Genomic DNA, 18,639 nt, shown 5'->3' on the forward strand with positions numbered 1-18,639 from the left:
ATATGTTGGTTGAATGATAGTTCATGGTCAAACAGAATGCCAAGATCCTTATAAGAGTCGGCACGATTCAAAACAATGTTTTCTAATTTGTAATCATAATAAAGAATACATTTCTTTCTGCTATATGAAACAATTTTACACTTAGAAGAATTCAGGTACAATTGATTTTCATTACACCATATCAATAACTTGTTAAGGTCATTTTGTATCTCTATACAATCCTCAACACTATTAATATCTCTATAAATCTTCAAATCATCAGCAAAAAATAGTTTATGACAATCAAGGACATGACTCAAATCATTTATGAAGAGTAAAAATAGCAAAGGGCCAAGGTTAGATCCTTGAGGCACGCCTGACGTTGTTAAATATGCCGGGGATTTAAAGCCATTATACTCAACATATTGTTCCCTTTGCTTTAAATAAGATGAAATAAACCTTTGAGCTAGAACAACAAAACCAAAATTACCTAGTTTATTCAATAATACAGTGTGACTAATCCTATCGAAAGCTTTGGCAAAGTCAGTGTAAACTGCATCCACCTGTCCTTGATTATCAAGAACTTCAAATGCAAATTGGGCAAATATAGTTAAATTCGTTATGGTTGATCTATTATTTAAGAAGCCATGCTGAGATTGAGACAATTGATTATGTACAGATAGATAAATGCGGTTATATAAAACAATTTCAAATAATTTTGCAAAATTCGAAATTAGTGTGGGAAAGTAAAATAACTCCTTTGTTATTCATAATACAGAAAAAAAGTTTATATAAAAGTGGTACAGAATCAAAAAACCTAAAGGACAAATTTAATTTGAAACATACAAGGCGATTAGTAAAAACGGGACACACCAAATATTACATTTTTAAAATGAAACACCCTGTATATTTCTAAACATATGGATTTCTGAGAAAATTCTGTATATGGTAATATAAACAGTTTAACATTTTAGTGAAGGGTTGCCAAGTTATGTAGAAAATTCTTCAAACGTTTCAAATTAATTTTGTAGTTTTTTCTTGATTCTGTCAACTTTTATATAAAATTTTTTTCAGTATTATGAGTAACAAGGGAGTTATTTTACTTTCTCACACTAATGGCCCACCCTATATATAGGTAATACTTATCTGTTTGATTTTTAAATACCAAGAATTATTTATATTTCATTTGATTAAATACAACATTCCACAATAATAGCATTATTTTCATATATAAATATATTTTTAAATCTCGCGGAAATTACAGCGGGATCCCGCTGTAAAGGCGAATTTACCGCAAATTTCCAGCTGGAAAAAAAAAGACTGCGGGATTGCAAACCCTAGTGTGTACATTGTAAGATTCCTCTTACGTGTTTATAATAAAATAAATAATAAATCAATTTTATTTGTCAACATAATTATTTTGTTTTTCACCATTAATTTTCATTTCCCCTCATATTTATTCATGTTTTCCAAATAGTTGAGGCATCTAATAGATATGATATAGGAACACAAAGTTATTTGTGTTTCAATGTAATTGTGAGGGAATATTTATGATCCCTTAACCTCCCTGGGCTATTTAATTTTAATCTATTCTATTTACATATCACAATTAGTTAGATTGTTTCTGTATGGCATAGTAACGAAGCCTGTTTCTCCTAGTCATTTTTGTTCATAGTGAATTTACTGAAGGCGCAAAGTAGTAAGTAAAAGTCATTTTAGATGTTTTAACATTATGCAGATATGTATTCAAATATGAACACAGATTAATAAAGATTATGAAGTGCGTATGTTTTACCTTTATAGCTATGGACCTGGCATTATCATAACCAACCCATTGGTCGTCCTTATAAGTATAAGGTACTTTTTGCTCGTCATCCCACTCTGTAGTCCATCCTCCTTCAAGTTGTAACTCACAAATCTAAAACGGCAAACATTTCCAACTTAAAAAAGAACTAATTAAAATAGTTTTTTTTTGGAAACTTTAGATAATTTTGAATACGTCATTTTTTAAAAATTATTTTCGTTAATAAATTCATACCAAAACCATTTTGTAATCCTTAAAACCGAGTTTAATTTCTTGGTTATTGACTTTTAAAAAAATACTAAGACGATATTTTTGAATGATTACAAGCCTATATTTTAGGTTTTAATTGCCGGTGTTGCGAGAAACAACTACTCCGAGGGCTATATGCCCCTACCGGCCCGGCATTGAATTATACTCGCAACACTTAGTGCAACAGCTAGGATCGTTCATCAGTTTAACTCACCAGGCGCAGACCGGTTTCGGACTTATTAGTCCTCATCAATGTTTCATAGGTGAGACAATCGACGAACGATCCAGCTGTTTTGCGTCGTATTATCACGATAAGGAAATACATTGTACGCGGGAGCGCAAATGGCTCCACCTGTCATGCAATATAGCAGGTCGCTTCCTCCAATTGAATGGCAAAGTTGGGAGTCAGCACGACAGATGGATCCATTTGCGCTCCCGCGTACAATGTATTTCCTTATCGTGATGATACGACGCAAAACAGCCGGATCGTGGGTTAAACTGACGAACGATTCTAGCTGTTGCACAAGGTGTTGCGAGTATAATTCAGTGCCAATAGGGGCATGTAGCCCTCGGAGTAGTTGTTTCTCGCAACACCGGCAATTAAAACATTGTCTTCTCCCTCTGTGGGTGGCAGTCGTGCAACAAGTACCTGCAATATAGCAGGTCGCTTCCTACTGTAGCCAATTGAATGGCACAGTTGGGAGTCAGCACGACAGATGGAGCCATTTGCACCCCCGCGTACAATATTTTAGGTGTCGATTAAAGCTCAGTTATCACCATTCGATCTTCTAACTTTTTATTTGTAGTGTGCGCTCTCTTAAGAGTGAGTTACTGACCAAATGAATTTGGTTGAACAGAACTACAAAATTGTAATGACTTCAAAATGCTCACAATATATCTCTTCATTTATTACAAATATATGAATGGAGATGACAGAAGAGATTTTTTTATTACCAATTAAATATAGTACGATATTTATTGACATTATATAAGTTTTTTTAGAAATATTTAAAACGAAATTTTACAATAAACAAACAGTGAACAATGAAAAGTGTTGTCGTCAAAAAGTATTTACACTTGCACTTAAACTGGTCAGGTCAGATTTTTAAAAAATTGTACACGTAGAATATCTGCCAGCACAATGTACTGCGTGGTCAATATATCTTGGGAAATGTGTTTGCCTTGAAAACGACTGAAGATAATTAAATTCTGATGATGCTGTACATTTTCAGTGTCTGTCACTCAAATATACGATGAAAAAATTTTGGTTATACAGGTTGTCTTTCGGTGATGGCCCATTAGAATATTTCAGAGATTACTTCGGTTTGAATTTTGAAAATTCGGACCCTAGGGTTTTCGGGGATGCTCTCTTTAAATATAATAATTTTTGTAGCTCTTCTGGTTATACCCGAAGTTGCCATCTACTTGCTTATTTTAATGGAACACCCTGTATATTCCATATTTGCATTCTACGCGTAATTTTAACTTTGAACCTCCAAAACTTGGTGTTTCTAAATGGAACACCCCGTATATTTAATTAAAAACTGTTGTAGAATTTTTCCTTCTATCTATCCCTGTAGGTACTCTCTTCATTTTTTTATGATAAATACTGATTTGAAAATAATGGAAAAAACATATTCAAGTGCTGATATTTAAAATTTATTACTTATTAAGAGTAGAATCCAAATATGTAAAAATATACAGGGTGTTCCATTTAAAATAAGCAAGACTTCCGATATAATAATAAGAGAGAACCCCCCGAAAACCCCAAAGCTAAATTTTCAACATTAAAATCGAAGTAGTCTCTGAAATATTTTATTGGACCGTCACCATAAGATAGCCTGTATGTATGTTCACACCGTTGGTAGCCTTCCGACAATTTTTTTTTCGTCAACCTGTGATTTGATGCTACCAGAAAGAGCTGTTAACTAATAATACACATAATAACATAACCATTTGATTTTCAACTATTTTGATGATATTGACAGGTCAGGTACACCACTTTCTTTAAATTTTCGGCACTGATACAGAAAAAATTAATGAAATTCTTCAACATAAACATATCTAAAGTCGCAGAATGATAGATCATTGTTGTCACGAAAATATTGAACCATTCTAAAATGTTTGGGAATAGTTACATAAATTTGGGTAATTCTGCAAAATAATTTTAGATACCTATGTTCACTTTGCAGAAAACAATTCAAGTAAAAATTTATAGTGTCGAAAAGTCTTAAAACTAAAATTTCTTTCCAGCAATATCAAAAAGGTTGTTTTTGATTAAAAAATTACTAGAGCGCTAACAGGTGGTATGAAAAAATTATAACTGAAATTTCTTTTCCTCACATTTGAGTTATAGTTACTTTTCGTAGAATTAACTATTATTTTTCGTTTCTAACATATAAATGATGTGTATGATGTGAAGATAAATGAGTACGCTCCTAATTTGTGAATCATTATCTTGTGTTAGAAGGATAATAGACATATATCTATCTCTTACTTCATTATAACCCAACATTCCTGCCTCCAAAGTATAAGGTCCAGAATTACCGGCACCACTGGTCGGCGCGCCTAGGGTGGTATTTGAGGAGCTTGTTAAGGTAAAGGTTCTTCCATATATTCCTAGACCCAGAGCGAGTTTTTGTGGATCTGCCCCTCTTTCAATCCATCCATAGACGGAAGCATTCTATAAAATAAATACATCGGGATATTTTCGATCATAACTTAATTGAACTTAATTGAAGTTAGTACTTTAGGGCCCTTGGTACAACTTTTCATGTGCTTTTTAATTCTACAGGAAAAATTGTACTTTTTTCAAAATTTGTTAAACTACATTATTTCAAATAACTACTGAAGAAACAATTTTTTCTATTTCCAAATAATATTAAAAACATTAACTATGCGTTTTCTTCAATTTTACATGGTAGTTATTTTGTGTATGTAAATATTTTGTTCCAAGCCAATTACCTATTTGGTTTTTATTAAGAGATACTAAATGATTACAAAATATTTGGTACCCGGGAGATATATAAGAAATTTTTTTTTTCATTTAAAAAATTCATATCCTTGTTCGTTTCTTCTCATATCGAGATTACCTCTTTAAGTCATTTATTAAGACACTTACCACATTAAGAAGCTTAGCACTGTCAGTTGTGTCAATGGATGATGCGTAAAGGGGAGCATTTTGACCTGTAACTCCATCCCAAGATCCGTGTAAATCGTACGTCATTACGTTTATCAGGTCTAAATATCTGAAAAATTATTGTCTTTTTAATTATTTACAAAAAAAATACCTTGTATCAACATACTACACTTATTTATGTATTATATTGTTTTGAGTATGAGTATACTCACAATCTCGTAAATTCTTTTCCGCCAACAAAACATTTATTTAGGCGAAGAGATTTTACTTGTTGTTAGTTTTAATATTTACAAAAAAATACCTTGTATCAGCATAATACACTTATTTATTTATTATATTGTTATGACTGAGTAAATTCACAATCTCGTAAATTTTTTTCCGCCAACAAAACATTTATTTAGATAAAGAGATTTTACTTAGTTTAAGAATAATCCTAAAGTCAATCATCTCGTACGTATGCAAATGTTTTCCTGAATGGAATATAAATGTAGGTAACTATTGTAATAATATTGACGAAGTGGAATTATAATGTCGCTGTTAATAAACTATTTGTTTATTATGACTTTGTTTTTATTAGGATGTTAACTGACATTTGTAACAACACGTTTTGATTAATGTTAAATCTGGCTTGCTTCATTCTGAATTGAACGGCAACGTTCTGATTCTTGAGAGAATAATCATGATTAATTTAGTCCTCGAACTTAATTTTTTTTATTATACAATATTAAGTTAGGAGAATCAATTAAATTAATCGGGAGTCATTGCTTCACATACAAAGGAAAGTCTAAAAAATAAATCGATACCATCTACAAAAGTGATTTATAAAATATAAGCTGATAAATTCTACATTTACATATACATATTGTTTATCTGTCTGAGAGAACGATAAGTTAGGAATGACACAGATAACGGTCATAGTAATATCACTTGTTTCATCCAAAATGTTTTTGTGTATTTTTAAGTTCGTTGACATTTAATTTTTAAACAATTGATGATACACAGAGGAAAACGGATAGAAATGTATTTATAACGATCTTTTCTTCAGAAATTATAGTTTTATTGAAAAAGGTAAAATGTATATTTCGTTAGTGAGTCTACCAACTGAAGACAAAAGTTAAGTATACGTTCATTGTGTATAGTATATAACGAATGCCTTTAATGACTCAAAAATGTTTTCTAATACCATTACAGAATTATAACAATGGGATATATCCATAAAAACAAGAATTTTTGAAAATTTCTGCTATGCCGACTTTTATAATTCCAGAAATTAGCTTTTCATATCATGAAATGTTATGATATTGCGAATGAGTTATTTCTGTTGAGAACAATATTGACATTTTCATATTACTATTGTTATATCATATATGTATAGAAAAAAGAAGATAGATGTTGCTAGGAGGTAGTTGTAAATAAAATAAAAGAGAAAGTGACATAAAAAATTATTGAACTGTTATAATATAGTTTTGTATTTTTAAAAGATAATAAAGAAGAGAGAAGGAAGTCTGAGTGATTATTTGTAATAGAAATTTAACAATTTCTAAGGGTAGGACTTGCAATATTTATTTTATTTGAAACCCATTTGTCTGAATTCAAAACGAAAAACTAGAGCTGATATATCTGAAATGTATTTCTAAATTAAAACAGTTCATATCACCAATTTTTCTTTATTTTCCGACCCTTTATATTAGTATTTTGGTGATTTCAATTTTTTATACTTGCATATATGTGACAGTAAGGAATTATCAATATAAAAGTGATATTTCTTTTTCACGTAAGATGAAAATGTAATTTTCGTTTCTAGATTTCATTTCAAAATTTAAATTATTAACGATTTTCATTTAACCAAGTAATTAAAGCATGAACCTTCCTATCAGTTAATTAAATTTTAACGGAACATGTTTTGTATATATCTAAATACAGGGTGTCTCATTGTCAGCGTACAAAAATTTACCAGGGGGTAGACCAGACCAAAATAAGATTAACATTCTTATAAAATATTTTTCTGCGATGCACTCTCACTGAGTTACAGGGTATTGTTTAGAAAAAAATAATAACAACTTTTCGCAATAACTCAAAATCCCTGAAAGGGATTTAAGTAATTTTTGCGAGAAGTGTACAGCTATTAAAGATCGTTAAAACTACATGGTGCCTATTTCGATCTGACGTCAGGGGCGGCCTAGGCCAACTTGTCCTCAAGGTTATGTCTTCATAATGTTTGCATATCCTAGTTTTATGTGATTTGATTAAGTTTTCCTAAATCTAAAATCGATTCTGATCAAAAAATGTGCTCTTGTTTCATAGCTCAAAAATGAACTGTTTTCGAGTAAATTAGGTCTAAAGTATCGACTGCATTAGTTGCCCTTTCCACCAGTTTCCGAATAATATCAATGCTAGTAGGTATTCCGTGAAGCAGTGTCTGGAGAATTTTAAACTGAGAAGAACTGCACCCATACCACCTATATAAAGTACAAACTTGCATCCTGGTGATTCCGAAAAAAGGATACAATTTTGCAGGTGGTTGTTAGAAAATATCGATAATGACGAAAATTTCCATCAAAAGATGAAAGAAGATTCTCCATAAATGTCTGGGGAGGAATCTTTAACGGAGTCATTCTGCCTCCTAAAATTATTGTAGACCATTTGAATTCAGAGAGGTACACGGATTTTTTAGAAAACATTGTTGATGGCGTACTAGATGACGTTCCCTTAACTTTGCGAAATTAAATGTACTACCAATAAGATGGAGCATCTACTCGTAATGGAAGACAGGTATCTGCGTGGCTCGATTTACATTTTCCAGAACGCTGGATTGGGAAAAATGGACCTATCATGTGGTCTTTCAGGTTTTCTGACCTCAACCCGCTTGATTTTTTTACTGGGATCGTATGAAGCAACTGGTGTATGCCAAACCCAGTAACACGAGAGACGATTTACTTCAAAAAATTAATGCAGCCGCCGAACAAATTCAAGCAACGAAAGGTTTACAATTCCTTGGTCAAACGATGTCCTTTCATGATAGAGGTAATAGTATATAAGTAAAAAGACTTACTGTGACAATGCTGGAACATCATATGAAAGATCCACGGATGACCCAGTTGCTGATACTGCTGCTGTTAACAAAAGACCATGTTCATCGAAGACTTCACGGAACTCCTTGATAAGGGTCACATAATTTTCCTACGAATTAAACCAATTATTTAGAACTACTTAGAATTATTAATTTAGATTATTTAGAAGAAATTAAACCATTATTTAGAACCAAGTTTAAATTAAATAAAGTTGGAAATACATAATTAAACATGCAAATTAATCACTTACCACGTCAGCTGATGCACCACCACGTTGTGCAGGATATTCCCAATCTATATCAAAACCATCAAAACCGTATGTTTGAACCAAATCGAGCGCATCCTGGATAAATGTGGCTCTCAATGTTGCCGAAGCAGCTACTGTAGAATATTTAACAGATCCTTCATTCCAACCTCCTACAGCTACAAGTGTTTTTAGAGCAGAATTCTTACTTTTCAAAGCGCTAAAGCTTGCGAGGTTTCCTAAAATGTAATGACACAATGATTACCTCTTTTAATTCAAAGTGCCAAATATTTTTTTTAACTGCTATCTGCGCTTATACAGGGTATCCCTTAATTCGTTTGCCAAACTTCTGCAGCGCATTCCTTGGTAAAAATTAACACACAAAGAACAAATAAACCAAGGGCCAATTCCGACTCATTATGAAGGTATCACTGTAATAAAAAGTATGGTAAAATTCCTCAAACTTTCCATGGAAATTTTACCAAAAATTTTATATATAGGTATATGTAGTGTATAAGAAAAACCTTAGTTCATTGTCATTTTTAATTTGCCATCTTCATAATGAGTCATATTAACCCTTTAGAAATTTGGCAGTCGAATTAAGGGACGCCCTGTATTTCAAAAATCCAAGCTTAAATCTACTTAGGTACATAAAATTGTACAGTGTTCAAAATAATTTACACAACATTTGATAATACCTAAATTTGAAAATATGGATTTGTTTACTTTGACTGGGCATATCTGGATCTTATAGCAATAAGAGTTTGAGTTGGCCACAGCTTTTTCGATGAAATGGTGAAACTTACCATTACTTACTGCTAAGTACGAGTCCAATAGATCTATGGTACCACTCGTAGTTATACCAACAAATGCATAAATTAGATGGGTGCACAGAGATGTATCAATGTCGTCGATGGTAAATTTTCCATTTCCGCTTCTGTATGTAGACCAGGATCCATGGTAACATACAACTTTATCTGAAAAAGGTAAGTAATTCTGAAGTTGAATATGAATATAACACTTAAAATAAAATGAACGAATGAAAAACAAAATATTGTTATACTTATGTATTTGCATTTGATACGACTTTTGATACGAACACCTATAAAAATGGTTGTACTAAATACACAACGTAATTTACTAGAACTCGGCACTATTTGAAAGTTAGGTTAGTCTTTTATTTTAATTTATTTATATCATAATTTCCAATATTATGTTTGTGAAGTACTATCGGATAGTAGTCAGATCATGGATTGGGAAAGATCATAGAATAATTTGTTAAGTGTTTGTGCTTGACATTTTCATTTGTTTTGTAGTTCAGTTGGCTAGTAGGTACAACCGCGTTAAAATAAGATTGTGATGCAAAAATGAACAACCGCAATTTTTATGGCCCTAAGAATATTATAAAAATAACAACATACGGTTCAAATGTTAGTGCATAAATTATTTTTAATTTACCTATTACAGTACAAACTAAGGAAATATAAGAAAAATTTGTGTACGTTGCATATCACTACTTTGCTGAATTAATCATATCTATATTTTAGTTTGTCGTTAATGACAATTCAGAAACATTTTTTATTGTTATAAAAGTCGAAATGTTTTCTGAATTATATTTTTGATGAATCCCATAATTTTTATTTTGGGTCAAGTACCTACATTTATTATTGGTAGGTATAAATGAAGGTTTTTCCAATCCTCTTAAATAAATTTTTATTACCATTATCAAAAGACAATAAAAATGCGACGCCTACTTGCCTAATCCAATTTAAAGGAAAACATTGATGTTTATCCCATAAACGAATGAAGACGATAACAATTCAAATTCGTTTAAGTGATAATGAGTTAAGTTATAATTACTGTGATAATGTTCAACATAAATATTTTTAATGGAGAAACAACTCTTTGCTTCTCGTAAAAATTAATATCCTAAATCCTTGTTTTTCATGGAGATATTTTGTTAATGATGCCGTTACATTTTACAGTTTCCTGCTGTTAAATATTTATAGATTCTATATTTTCTCGCAAATTTATATTTTGGTAAAAGCTGCACGAGAGAAGGAAAAAAGTAATACTGCTCTTTTAAATAGGCTTCTCCATATTTAGATGACTCCAGTTTTGACTTAATAATATTGCTCCTATAAAAAGAAGTTTATTTATGCTAGTTTTAATATGTATATGTATAATTCATGGAATTAGACACGATATTTATTAATTTTTCTAGATATACACAAGAATTGAACAACGGATATTTTTCGAACCTTTTTTGTCATTTCCTAACCTCACAAAAAAATTCTACAAGTAGTTCTGATGACGTTAGTCTTTTCAGTAAAACATGTTGATTTCATAAGACTTTCTATAAGTTGCAAATTCTCTGTAAGCTAATAGAATGTTACAGGTTTGCTTAAAGGTGTATTGCAAAATAGATCCACTAAGCTAACCTTAAGACTACCTACCTTTTTATTACATGACTGCTTGAAAAATGGAACCATGTTTGATGATTTGTTTTCAAATTGTTATGTTGGCTCAATATAACTCGTACTCAGGTGGTCAAAATTACAGTTTTTAGCTAAATTTACTGAAATTCGAAGATGATGTGAGAAAGTTACTTGTTTCAAATATTTCTACGCTTATATTTTTTTAATATCCTATTACTTTATGTCCCGAAACTGATACAGAGCAAGAGTAAATGAAATAATAATGCGACGTAGCCAAATATACCTTAGTCTCAAAGTTGATGCTTAAAAAGATAGAGGATGAATTTAAAATTCAAAATATTTAAAAAGTTTTCAATGAATTGCTTTGAAAATTTGGATTCAGGGGTTTTCTGTAACGAGAAACTCGAATCCGTACTTAATCTTGCTCTAGACGCTAGAGGGCATTACAAAATGTACTATTGTTGGATAAAAATTGTTCAGAATATTTTCCTCACCGAAAGTTTTAATCGAAAATTACGCTTAGCTTAGCACTTAGTTTTAATTTAAAATTTTAACTTTGACATCCTGTACCATCTTTTTGAGCGTCAACCTTTGGGCTAAGGGTAAGTTGAATTATTTTGTCGTCGCATTAATTTCAGGATACCCTGTTTCAAATGAATTAACATCTTTAAATAACATTTAATTTTTTATAATTTTTTCACAAATAAATTTAAAATGATAATACAATCCTTTCAAGGAAAGTCAAAATCCAATTTTTTTGGTTGTTTAAAACGGCAAAAAATTAAGTAGGATTTCTTGTTTCCCTTGAAGGACTTATATTTTATGCGATAATTTAATAAAATGCACCTGAAACAAATAAAAGATTTATGGAGATATTCACGTTATCATGATGGGTATTTTAATCTACTTTGATTTTTACGAGACTCGTGTTTTTTGTTTTTCCGAAAAAAAATTTTGAAGCTCTGTGGCGCCATGTCATAGTTTACATAGTGATGGGGTTATTCCGAAAATTAAAATACCTACATATTTTTTTCAAGTGGAAGTCATTTTGACCCAAATCATCCTATCGAAACGTTTTTTTTTCCAAAATGTGCAGAATTTCATCAGCTTTTAACTGTTTTTTCAGATTACTTTAAAACTTTTGAGAACGAAATTTTGTAGTTAGTATAATCTTTAAATAATCTTCGCGAAATTGTATCTACCAAACGGAGCAAATGGGTATGTTGCCGGCTAAAAGGTAGCTTATTTGGCTTGAAAAATATATCCAAATTTGGTGAAAATAAAAGGTGGGATTTTTGAGAAAATCAATTTTGGAAAAAATGACTTCGGTTTTTTAAAGCAATTATGAAATGAATTATGAAATAACCAGGTAAAAGCTGATAAAATTCTGCACATTTTGAAGAAAAAAGAATGATTTGAGTCAAAATGACAGTCACTTGAAAAAATATACATTTTCGAAACCGTATCTCCTGCACGAAACAAGTTGGCACATTGCCGTTTGGCTAAAACATAGCTTATTTGACCTTGAAAAACATATCTAAATTTGGTAAAAATAAAAGGTGAGGTTTTTAAGAAAATCAATTTTGAAAAAAGTCATTTTTTCCGTTTTTTTCATTTAGTTTTAAAGCAAGCAATTTGAATTCTGAAAAATACAGGTAAAAGCTGATGAAATTCTACACATTTTGAAAAAAAAAACGTTTCGATAGGATGATTTGGATCAAGATGACGACCGCTTGAAAAAAATATATACATTTTCATTTTCGGAATAACACTGTCACGACGATGTAAACTTTGACATGGTGCCACAGAGCTCCATTTTTTCGGAAAAACAAAAAACACGGGTCTCATAAAGTTTAAAGTAGATTAACATTCCAAAGTTTCAAAAAAATTGAAGAGGTTGATTTTTTTTGCTCATTGCCCATATGAAAATTACCATATATTTATTATTCAAATAGCCGTGTTATCTATGAACGAGAAAATGTACTATTTACATAGCTTCCCTTTATTGTTTTTGCACCTAGAACTAAACAAATATTTTTATTAATTTCAGAACCCTGAAAAGGATGACATACATAAGAACGTTTTTGCTAATTTGTGACGTAGAATCCGCCGTTAAAGTATGGCCAAGTATTTTAATAACACCCTGTAACTATGATAATATAGTGATATTTAATATAGCAGAAAATGGTTTTTTGCTAGTTGTTTGAATAGTAGCTAGATTTGAATGTGTGAAGACATTTTATTTTCCAAGTTCTCCAAATGTCACCTCAATTTCCATCAGGGCTTTGAATAATCTCCCTTTTGTTGGAAGTAATTTGGGTATCGTCCTTCAGATTTACGCTTTCCCAATTTCAAGACACTCTTTGTCAAAAGAATTTCCGCCTAATTTTAATGAAACCGCATTTATGTAAATTAATACGCCCACAGGCGGATTAAAAATAGCCGTAGATCGCGAAAGAGAAAAATTTCAATTACATTTAATGAAATCTGAGATTATGTACAACCATCCAAATGCGGGAGAAAATTGTCAGTGTGTTTTCGCGCGTAAAGTCGTATTATCGTGGAACGAAAAAATTCTCTCACAGAGTCTAGCTTAGGAAATCCTCAGTGAACAGCAAAATTTGCAATGCGTTTTCGCAAAATATTCGTTTGTTATCACAATAAAACGGTTCTTTACGAATTACATGATATTAATTAGAAGAATTATTAATCCTTTCTATGTCAATTTCAAATAGGCAACTTCCGTCGCGTCGGTACGTTAGAAATCAATTTATTATTATTACCAAATGTATTAATATAGATCTTTAGATGAAAACACTGTCGCTACTTGCAGAACTATTATACAGAGTGAGTCACGAGGAATTTCACATACTTTCACCATAAACAGAGTTCATTAAGGGGAATATCAAACTAGCATTAAAAGATTAGACTTCACTTCTTTATTCATATACAGGGTCATTTGTAGATTTAGACCAAATATACTTTTCGATACAATACGGTTTGTTCAAATTCTCTAAATTCTTGGTTAATCTACATATTGTTGACTGGCATGTGTCTATTTTAAAAAATATAAGTGACATTTAAAAAAATCGCGTACAGTCTAAATTCTTTGATATCAACTCTCGTTGGTCCTGGAATTTTTGAATGTTTGAAAATTTCAGACGAATGCCAACCAACAATATATAGTTACCAAAAAAAATAGAAAATTTGAACAAACCTTTGAAATATTGTATAGAAAAGAATTTTTTATCTTAATTTACAAATGACCCTGTAAATTAATAAAGGAGAGTCGACACTTTGTAATGTTACCCTTATGTTTATGATTTTTTTAGTGTAGTTGTGTAAATATGTAAAAGATATTTATTAAAAAAAAATAACTATCGAGATAGATTTCTGAATTTTTAAACAAAAAAAAATAATAATTAAAATTTCTGTAGTCGCTCTTTGTACTCAAAAATTATGTTTATAATAATTTAATCAGGGAACAATGTTCAATTAAATAAAAAAACAATTATGCGCATGTCCAATCCAAGGTTATAAACAAATATTTGATTTTACGTTGAGAATAGTTCATGCTATTTAATGTAATATTATCGTGTGTAATATAAACATTTCCTGGTACTTCTGAATTCCCGACTATTTTAATTCACCGTTACATAATAAAGGCTTCAAGTGAACTTAAGGGATTAATTATTAAAAATGACGAAGATAATGAAAGTTATATATTTATAAATCAGTATATACCTAACAAGGATTTATAAAATCTACAACTTATTTACTTATAACTCATAACAGATAAGTGAACAGCGAAATTAGCAAAATATTTACTTAGTTGTTTTTGTAATTTTTGAACTGATTTATATTACACTATAAATTTGTTTCGAAACACTATAAACTGGTATCATATAATACATCATTAATATTTTTTAATAGTTTTGTATGTACTTATACCAAAAATACTTAAGTACACAGAACATATTTAATTCAAGTTCAATTTTTTTCTTTCTTGGGTTTTATTATAAAACTGACGATAAATTCTAACATATTTTTAAATTTTCAACAAATTATATTGTGGGAAGTAAGTATATGCTTGCATTAAGTAAAATTGACATTTAAGTTCTGACATATGCTTTCTAGGTTATGTCTCATTCACACTAAAAATATATTTCCTGTATAATATTAAACTGACTTTCTAAAAATATTTGTCTAATCGTTTTAGAAAGTATTCTTACATAAATTGTCAAAAATTCATTTCATTTTAACGCATTTATGCAATGGAAATATTTAGGTAGAAATTTGTATAACGTATGCGAGGTCTGTTCAGGAAATTGCCGGGAACATTTTGAATTACACACTAATGCAGATATTTAATGATATGCGGTTGGCACAATTATGTTGCGCATAACCTCAGTTGTAATCACATGTTCGTGATATTGTTATTTGAGTGCAACGTATTTAAGTGTTAGTAACGATTATTAAACGTGCGATTTTCTGGAACAACGATGCAACGTAAAATTCTGCGTGAAACTGAGGAAAACTTATACGCAAACATTTCAATTTTTCAATGCTCACGATTTTAAAAGCGTCGTCAGTCAATTGAACATGATCCTCGACCAGGAAGGCCTCCAACTTCAATTGAAAGTTCACGTTCAGAAAGTCAAAGACCTGGTGTTTGTAAATTGCCGATTAACTCTTAGAGAAATTGCAGAATAGGTTAGCATTTCAGTTATGTGATGCCATGAAATTTTGATAAAAATTTAACAAGCATCGAATTTGTTCCTCGTTTGATGACCGAAAAACAATAAGAAAATCGTGTGGACGTTTGTCGGCAACTCCTTGAGCAATCCAATGACGATGAAACATTTATTCAAAGGATCATAACGGGAGACCAAAGCTGGGTTTACGGCTACGACATTGAGACAAAAGTTCAATCATCACAATGGATTGGCAAAGAATCTCCACGCCCCAAGGAAGCACGGCAGTCTCGATCCAATGTCAAAGTGATGCTCACTGTTTTTTCGACTTGTGCATTTTTAATCCTGGCTTCAGAACAATGCGAGCGCATACTCAGCTTTGTTAATTTATTACTTTTGTGCCAAAAATCAGATTACTGTCTTCCTTTACCTTCCTTACTCGCCAGACCTGACTCCTTGCGATTTTTTTAATTTCCGAAATTAAAATCAGTGCTAAAGGGCCGCCGTTTTCAGACTATTGATGACATTAGAGTTAATTCGTCACATACTTTAAAAGCTGTTAAGTTATCCAGGGTACCTTCGCGAAATGGAAACACCGCTGGGAAAAGTGTTTGAATAGGGGAGTACTTTGAAGGAGGCAAGAGCCAATAATGTATAAAATTAATAATAAAGTTTAAAAAATAAAGTTCGATTATTTTCTGAACAAACCTCGTCTATTGTGGAAAGTAACTATATGCTTGCATTGAATAGCAATGACATTTAAGTTATGACATATGCTTTGTAGGTTATGTCTCACCCATACTCAAAATATATTTCCAATATAATATTAAACTTATTTTCTCAAAATACTCGCCTAACCGTTTCTTCCGTTCTTAAATAAATTGTCATTATTCGTTTGGTTCCAATTTATGCAATGGAAATCCTTAGGTATATTTAGTCCATTTCCCATCATTTTGTCCGTCGAATGATTTTTTCCGAGAAAAATATTGAAAAACCGAACGGAACAAAAACCGAAACGCAAACGTAGCAGAACAAAGTTATATATATATATATATGTATAGTGTCCATTTATCTTCGAATATAGAAGATTTTGTCCCTCAGTTGAAAAAGCAGTCCTTAAAATGCAGAAATAAATTATTTAGGAAACACTGACTGAAAATGGTATTATTCTTTATCTAAGGTGTATTAGAAACAAGAATAGAACATTAAGTTCTTTGACTATTCACTAGTTGGAATGTGTCAGGTACGTATTTTTCATTAGCTCCATTGGTTAGGACTTAATTATTACTTAAGGTAAGGATTTAAGGTATTTAAGGTAAGGGAATGTACTTAATCTAAGGTAAGGACCTGGTACTTAAGGTAAGTTAAGGATTTAAGGTAATTAAGGTAAGGATTTAAAATAAGTACTTACGGTAAGGACAAGTTGTCTAGAAATTATGGCAGCAAATTTAAAGATGCTACTCATAGAAATAATGATTTGAGATCTTATGACATTTATTTCGAAAATTCAATATTAACAGTTACATTAACGAAGTGGAACAAGAGTTATTGAAAAAAAAATTAAAATAAATTTCCATTTTTTACAAATTTTGTATTAAGTTTGGTAGAGACTTATACCATTATTTTTAATGAATAGAATCTCCCTACATTTTTCCAGACACCCCATACATTAGTTAAATCATTAGTAATAGAACTGCACTGTACAAAATTAGAAGTTGCGAGTAGTACCGTCAATCATTTTTGGAGAAACATATTGCATTTTACGTTTCACACTATTGGAGAACAAAGTTTTGTCGCAACATCATCGTTACAATATATACATTTTTGAAAAAACATATACGGGTTTTTAGAATTTTTAAAGGCAAACATTGTATTAAAATCAATTTCTGATTGATGAGCGCTTGACACGATAAAATAGATAAAATATCTACTCCAATATTACTTTCCAAATTCATAACTAAATAGTAAAAAATGCTTAGACAGATATAAAATTGTTTGCACTGAGTGAGTCTTAAGGTGGCCATATTCCCGGCCGAGAAATAGTGAAATTTCTGGCGTTTTTAGGTACTGAAATCTTTGAAAGTAAAACGTGTAGAACAAAAGTAAGCACAAAAATAAAATCCTTGATGTTTTGTTTATTCATTGTTACCATTTAAATTTACTCAAATAAAATAATAACTAAAAAAAAGCGTTTGTAAAACATGCGTTTGCTGTTATTCTAACCCCACATTTTAAGAATTATTTTCACGTACTTATAAATAAAAGTAAACAATTTTATATGTAGGACTAAGCAAGTAAATGTTATAAGAATATTTACATGTGGAATTATATATAAAAAAGTTAGTATTTTCGAAGATTTCAGTACCTAAAACCTTGATGGTTTGATCGTTTTTTGCACCTGTTTATTCGTTTTACTGCGGCGTCTTTGAAAATAACCAGATGGCATGACATAACATTCCTATTATTTGATAAGCTTTAGATTATTCAGTTATTAAATGTTTGAAATTATTTGTCTTTGCGGAAAACACTATTTAAAGAATATGGGGCCCTTAAGCAAATTATCGACGTTAGTAAATAAATGATTTGTTAAATATAAAGACATAAATACCTGTAGCAGCTGAAACAATTTCAAACGAGAGGCATGAGATAGCCAGAATAACTAAAATCTTGCTTCCCATGGTCCAAATTTATTCCTGAAGAAAAATATTATCCAGATTATGTTCCCCACGTTCTTAGTTATATTGTGAGTTCACTCACCTGTTTAACACTGTTGAGTGTATTGAAAACAATGAACAACTAAACAATCCTAAACTCTTCCCCGGTTTTTGTATAAAAGGTTTGTTTGCTCACGTAATCCCTTTTTCAATAAAAGCTAATAAATTCCTTGTAATTTGATTCAAAATTCGCATGTGTAGTTCTGAATTAGACCGGTGTATAATAAATTTGGATTTTATTTTATTAATAAATAAAATTAGATAGCAATTGTGTCGTAAATTACATCCTGTTTTTATAGCCGACCTC

General features: G+C 30.8%; 1 protein-coding gene across 1 annotated transcript in view; it reads right to left on the bottom strand.

Moving 5' to 3' along the window:
- The window catches only part of LOC108910519 (acidic mammalian chitinase), a 24,962-nt gene extending 6,527 nt beyond the window's left edge, over nt 1-18,435 (bottom strand). Inside the window, exons 1-8 of the mRNA XM_018715140.1 lie at nt 18,376-18,435; nt 18,227-18,311; nt 9,293-9,463; nt 8,493-8,725; nt 8,224-8,351; nt 5,154-5,280; nt 4,530-4,715; nt 1,775-1,897 (exon numbers count right to left, since the gene is read on the bottom strand). Coding sequence (XP_018570656.1) covers nt 1,775-1,897; nt 4,530-4,715; nt 5,154-5,280; nt 8,224-8,351; nt 8,493-8,725; nt 9,293-9,463; nt 18,227-18,296 — 1,038 coding nt within the window. The 5' untranslated portion in view covers nt 18,297-18,311; nt 18,376-18,435. The remainder of the gene's footprint in view (nt 1-1,774; nt 1,898-4,529; nt 4,716-5,153; nt 5,281-8,223; nt 8,352-8,492; nt 8,726-9,292; nt 9,464-18,226; nt 18,312-18,375) is intronic.
- Nucleotides 18,436-18,639: the final 204 nt, after the last annotated feature.

This window comes from Anoplophora glabripennis, unplaced genomic scaffold, assembly GCF_000390285.2.
Source record: "Anoplophora glabripennis isolate ALB-LARVAE unplaced genomic scaffold, Agla_2.0 scaffold520, whole genome shotgun sequence".
Taxonomy (NCBI): domain Eukaryota; kingdom Metazoa; phylum Arthropoda; class Insecta; order Coleoptera; family Cerambycidae; genus Anoplophora; species Anoplophora glabripennis.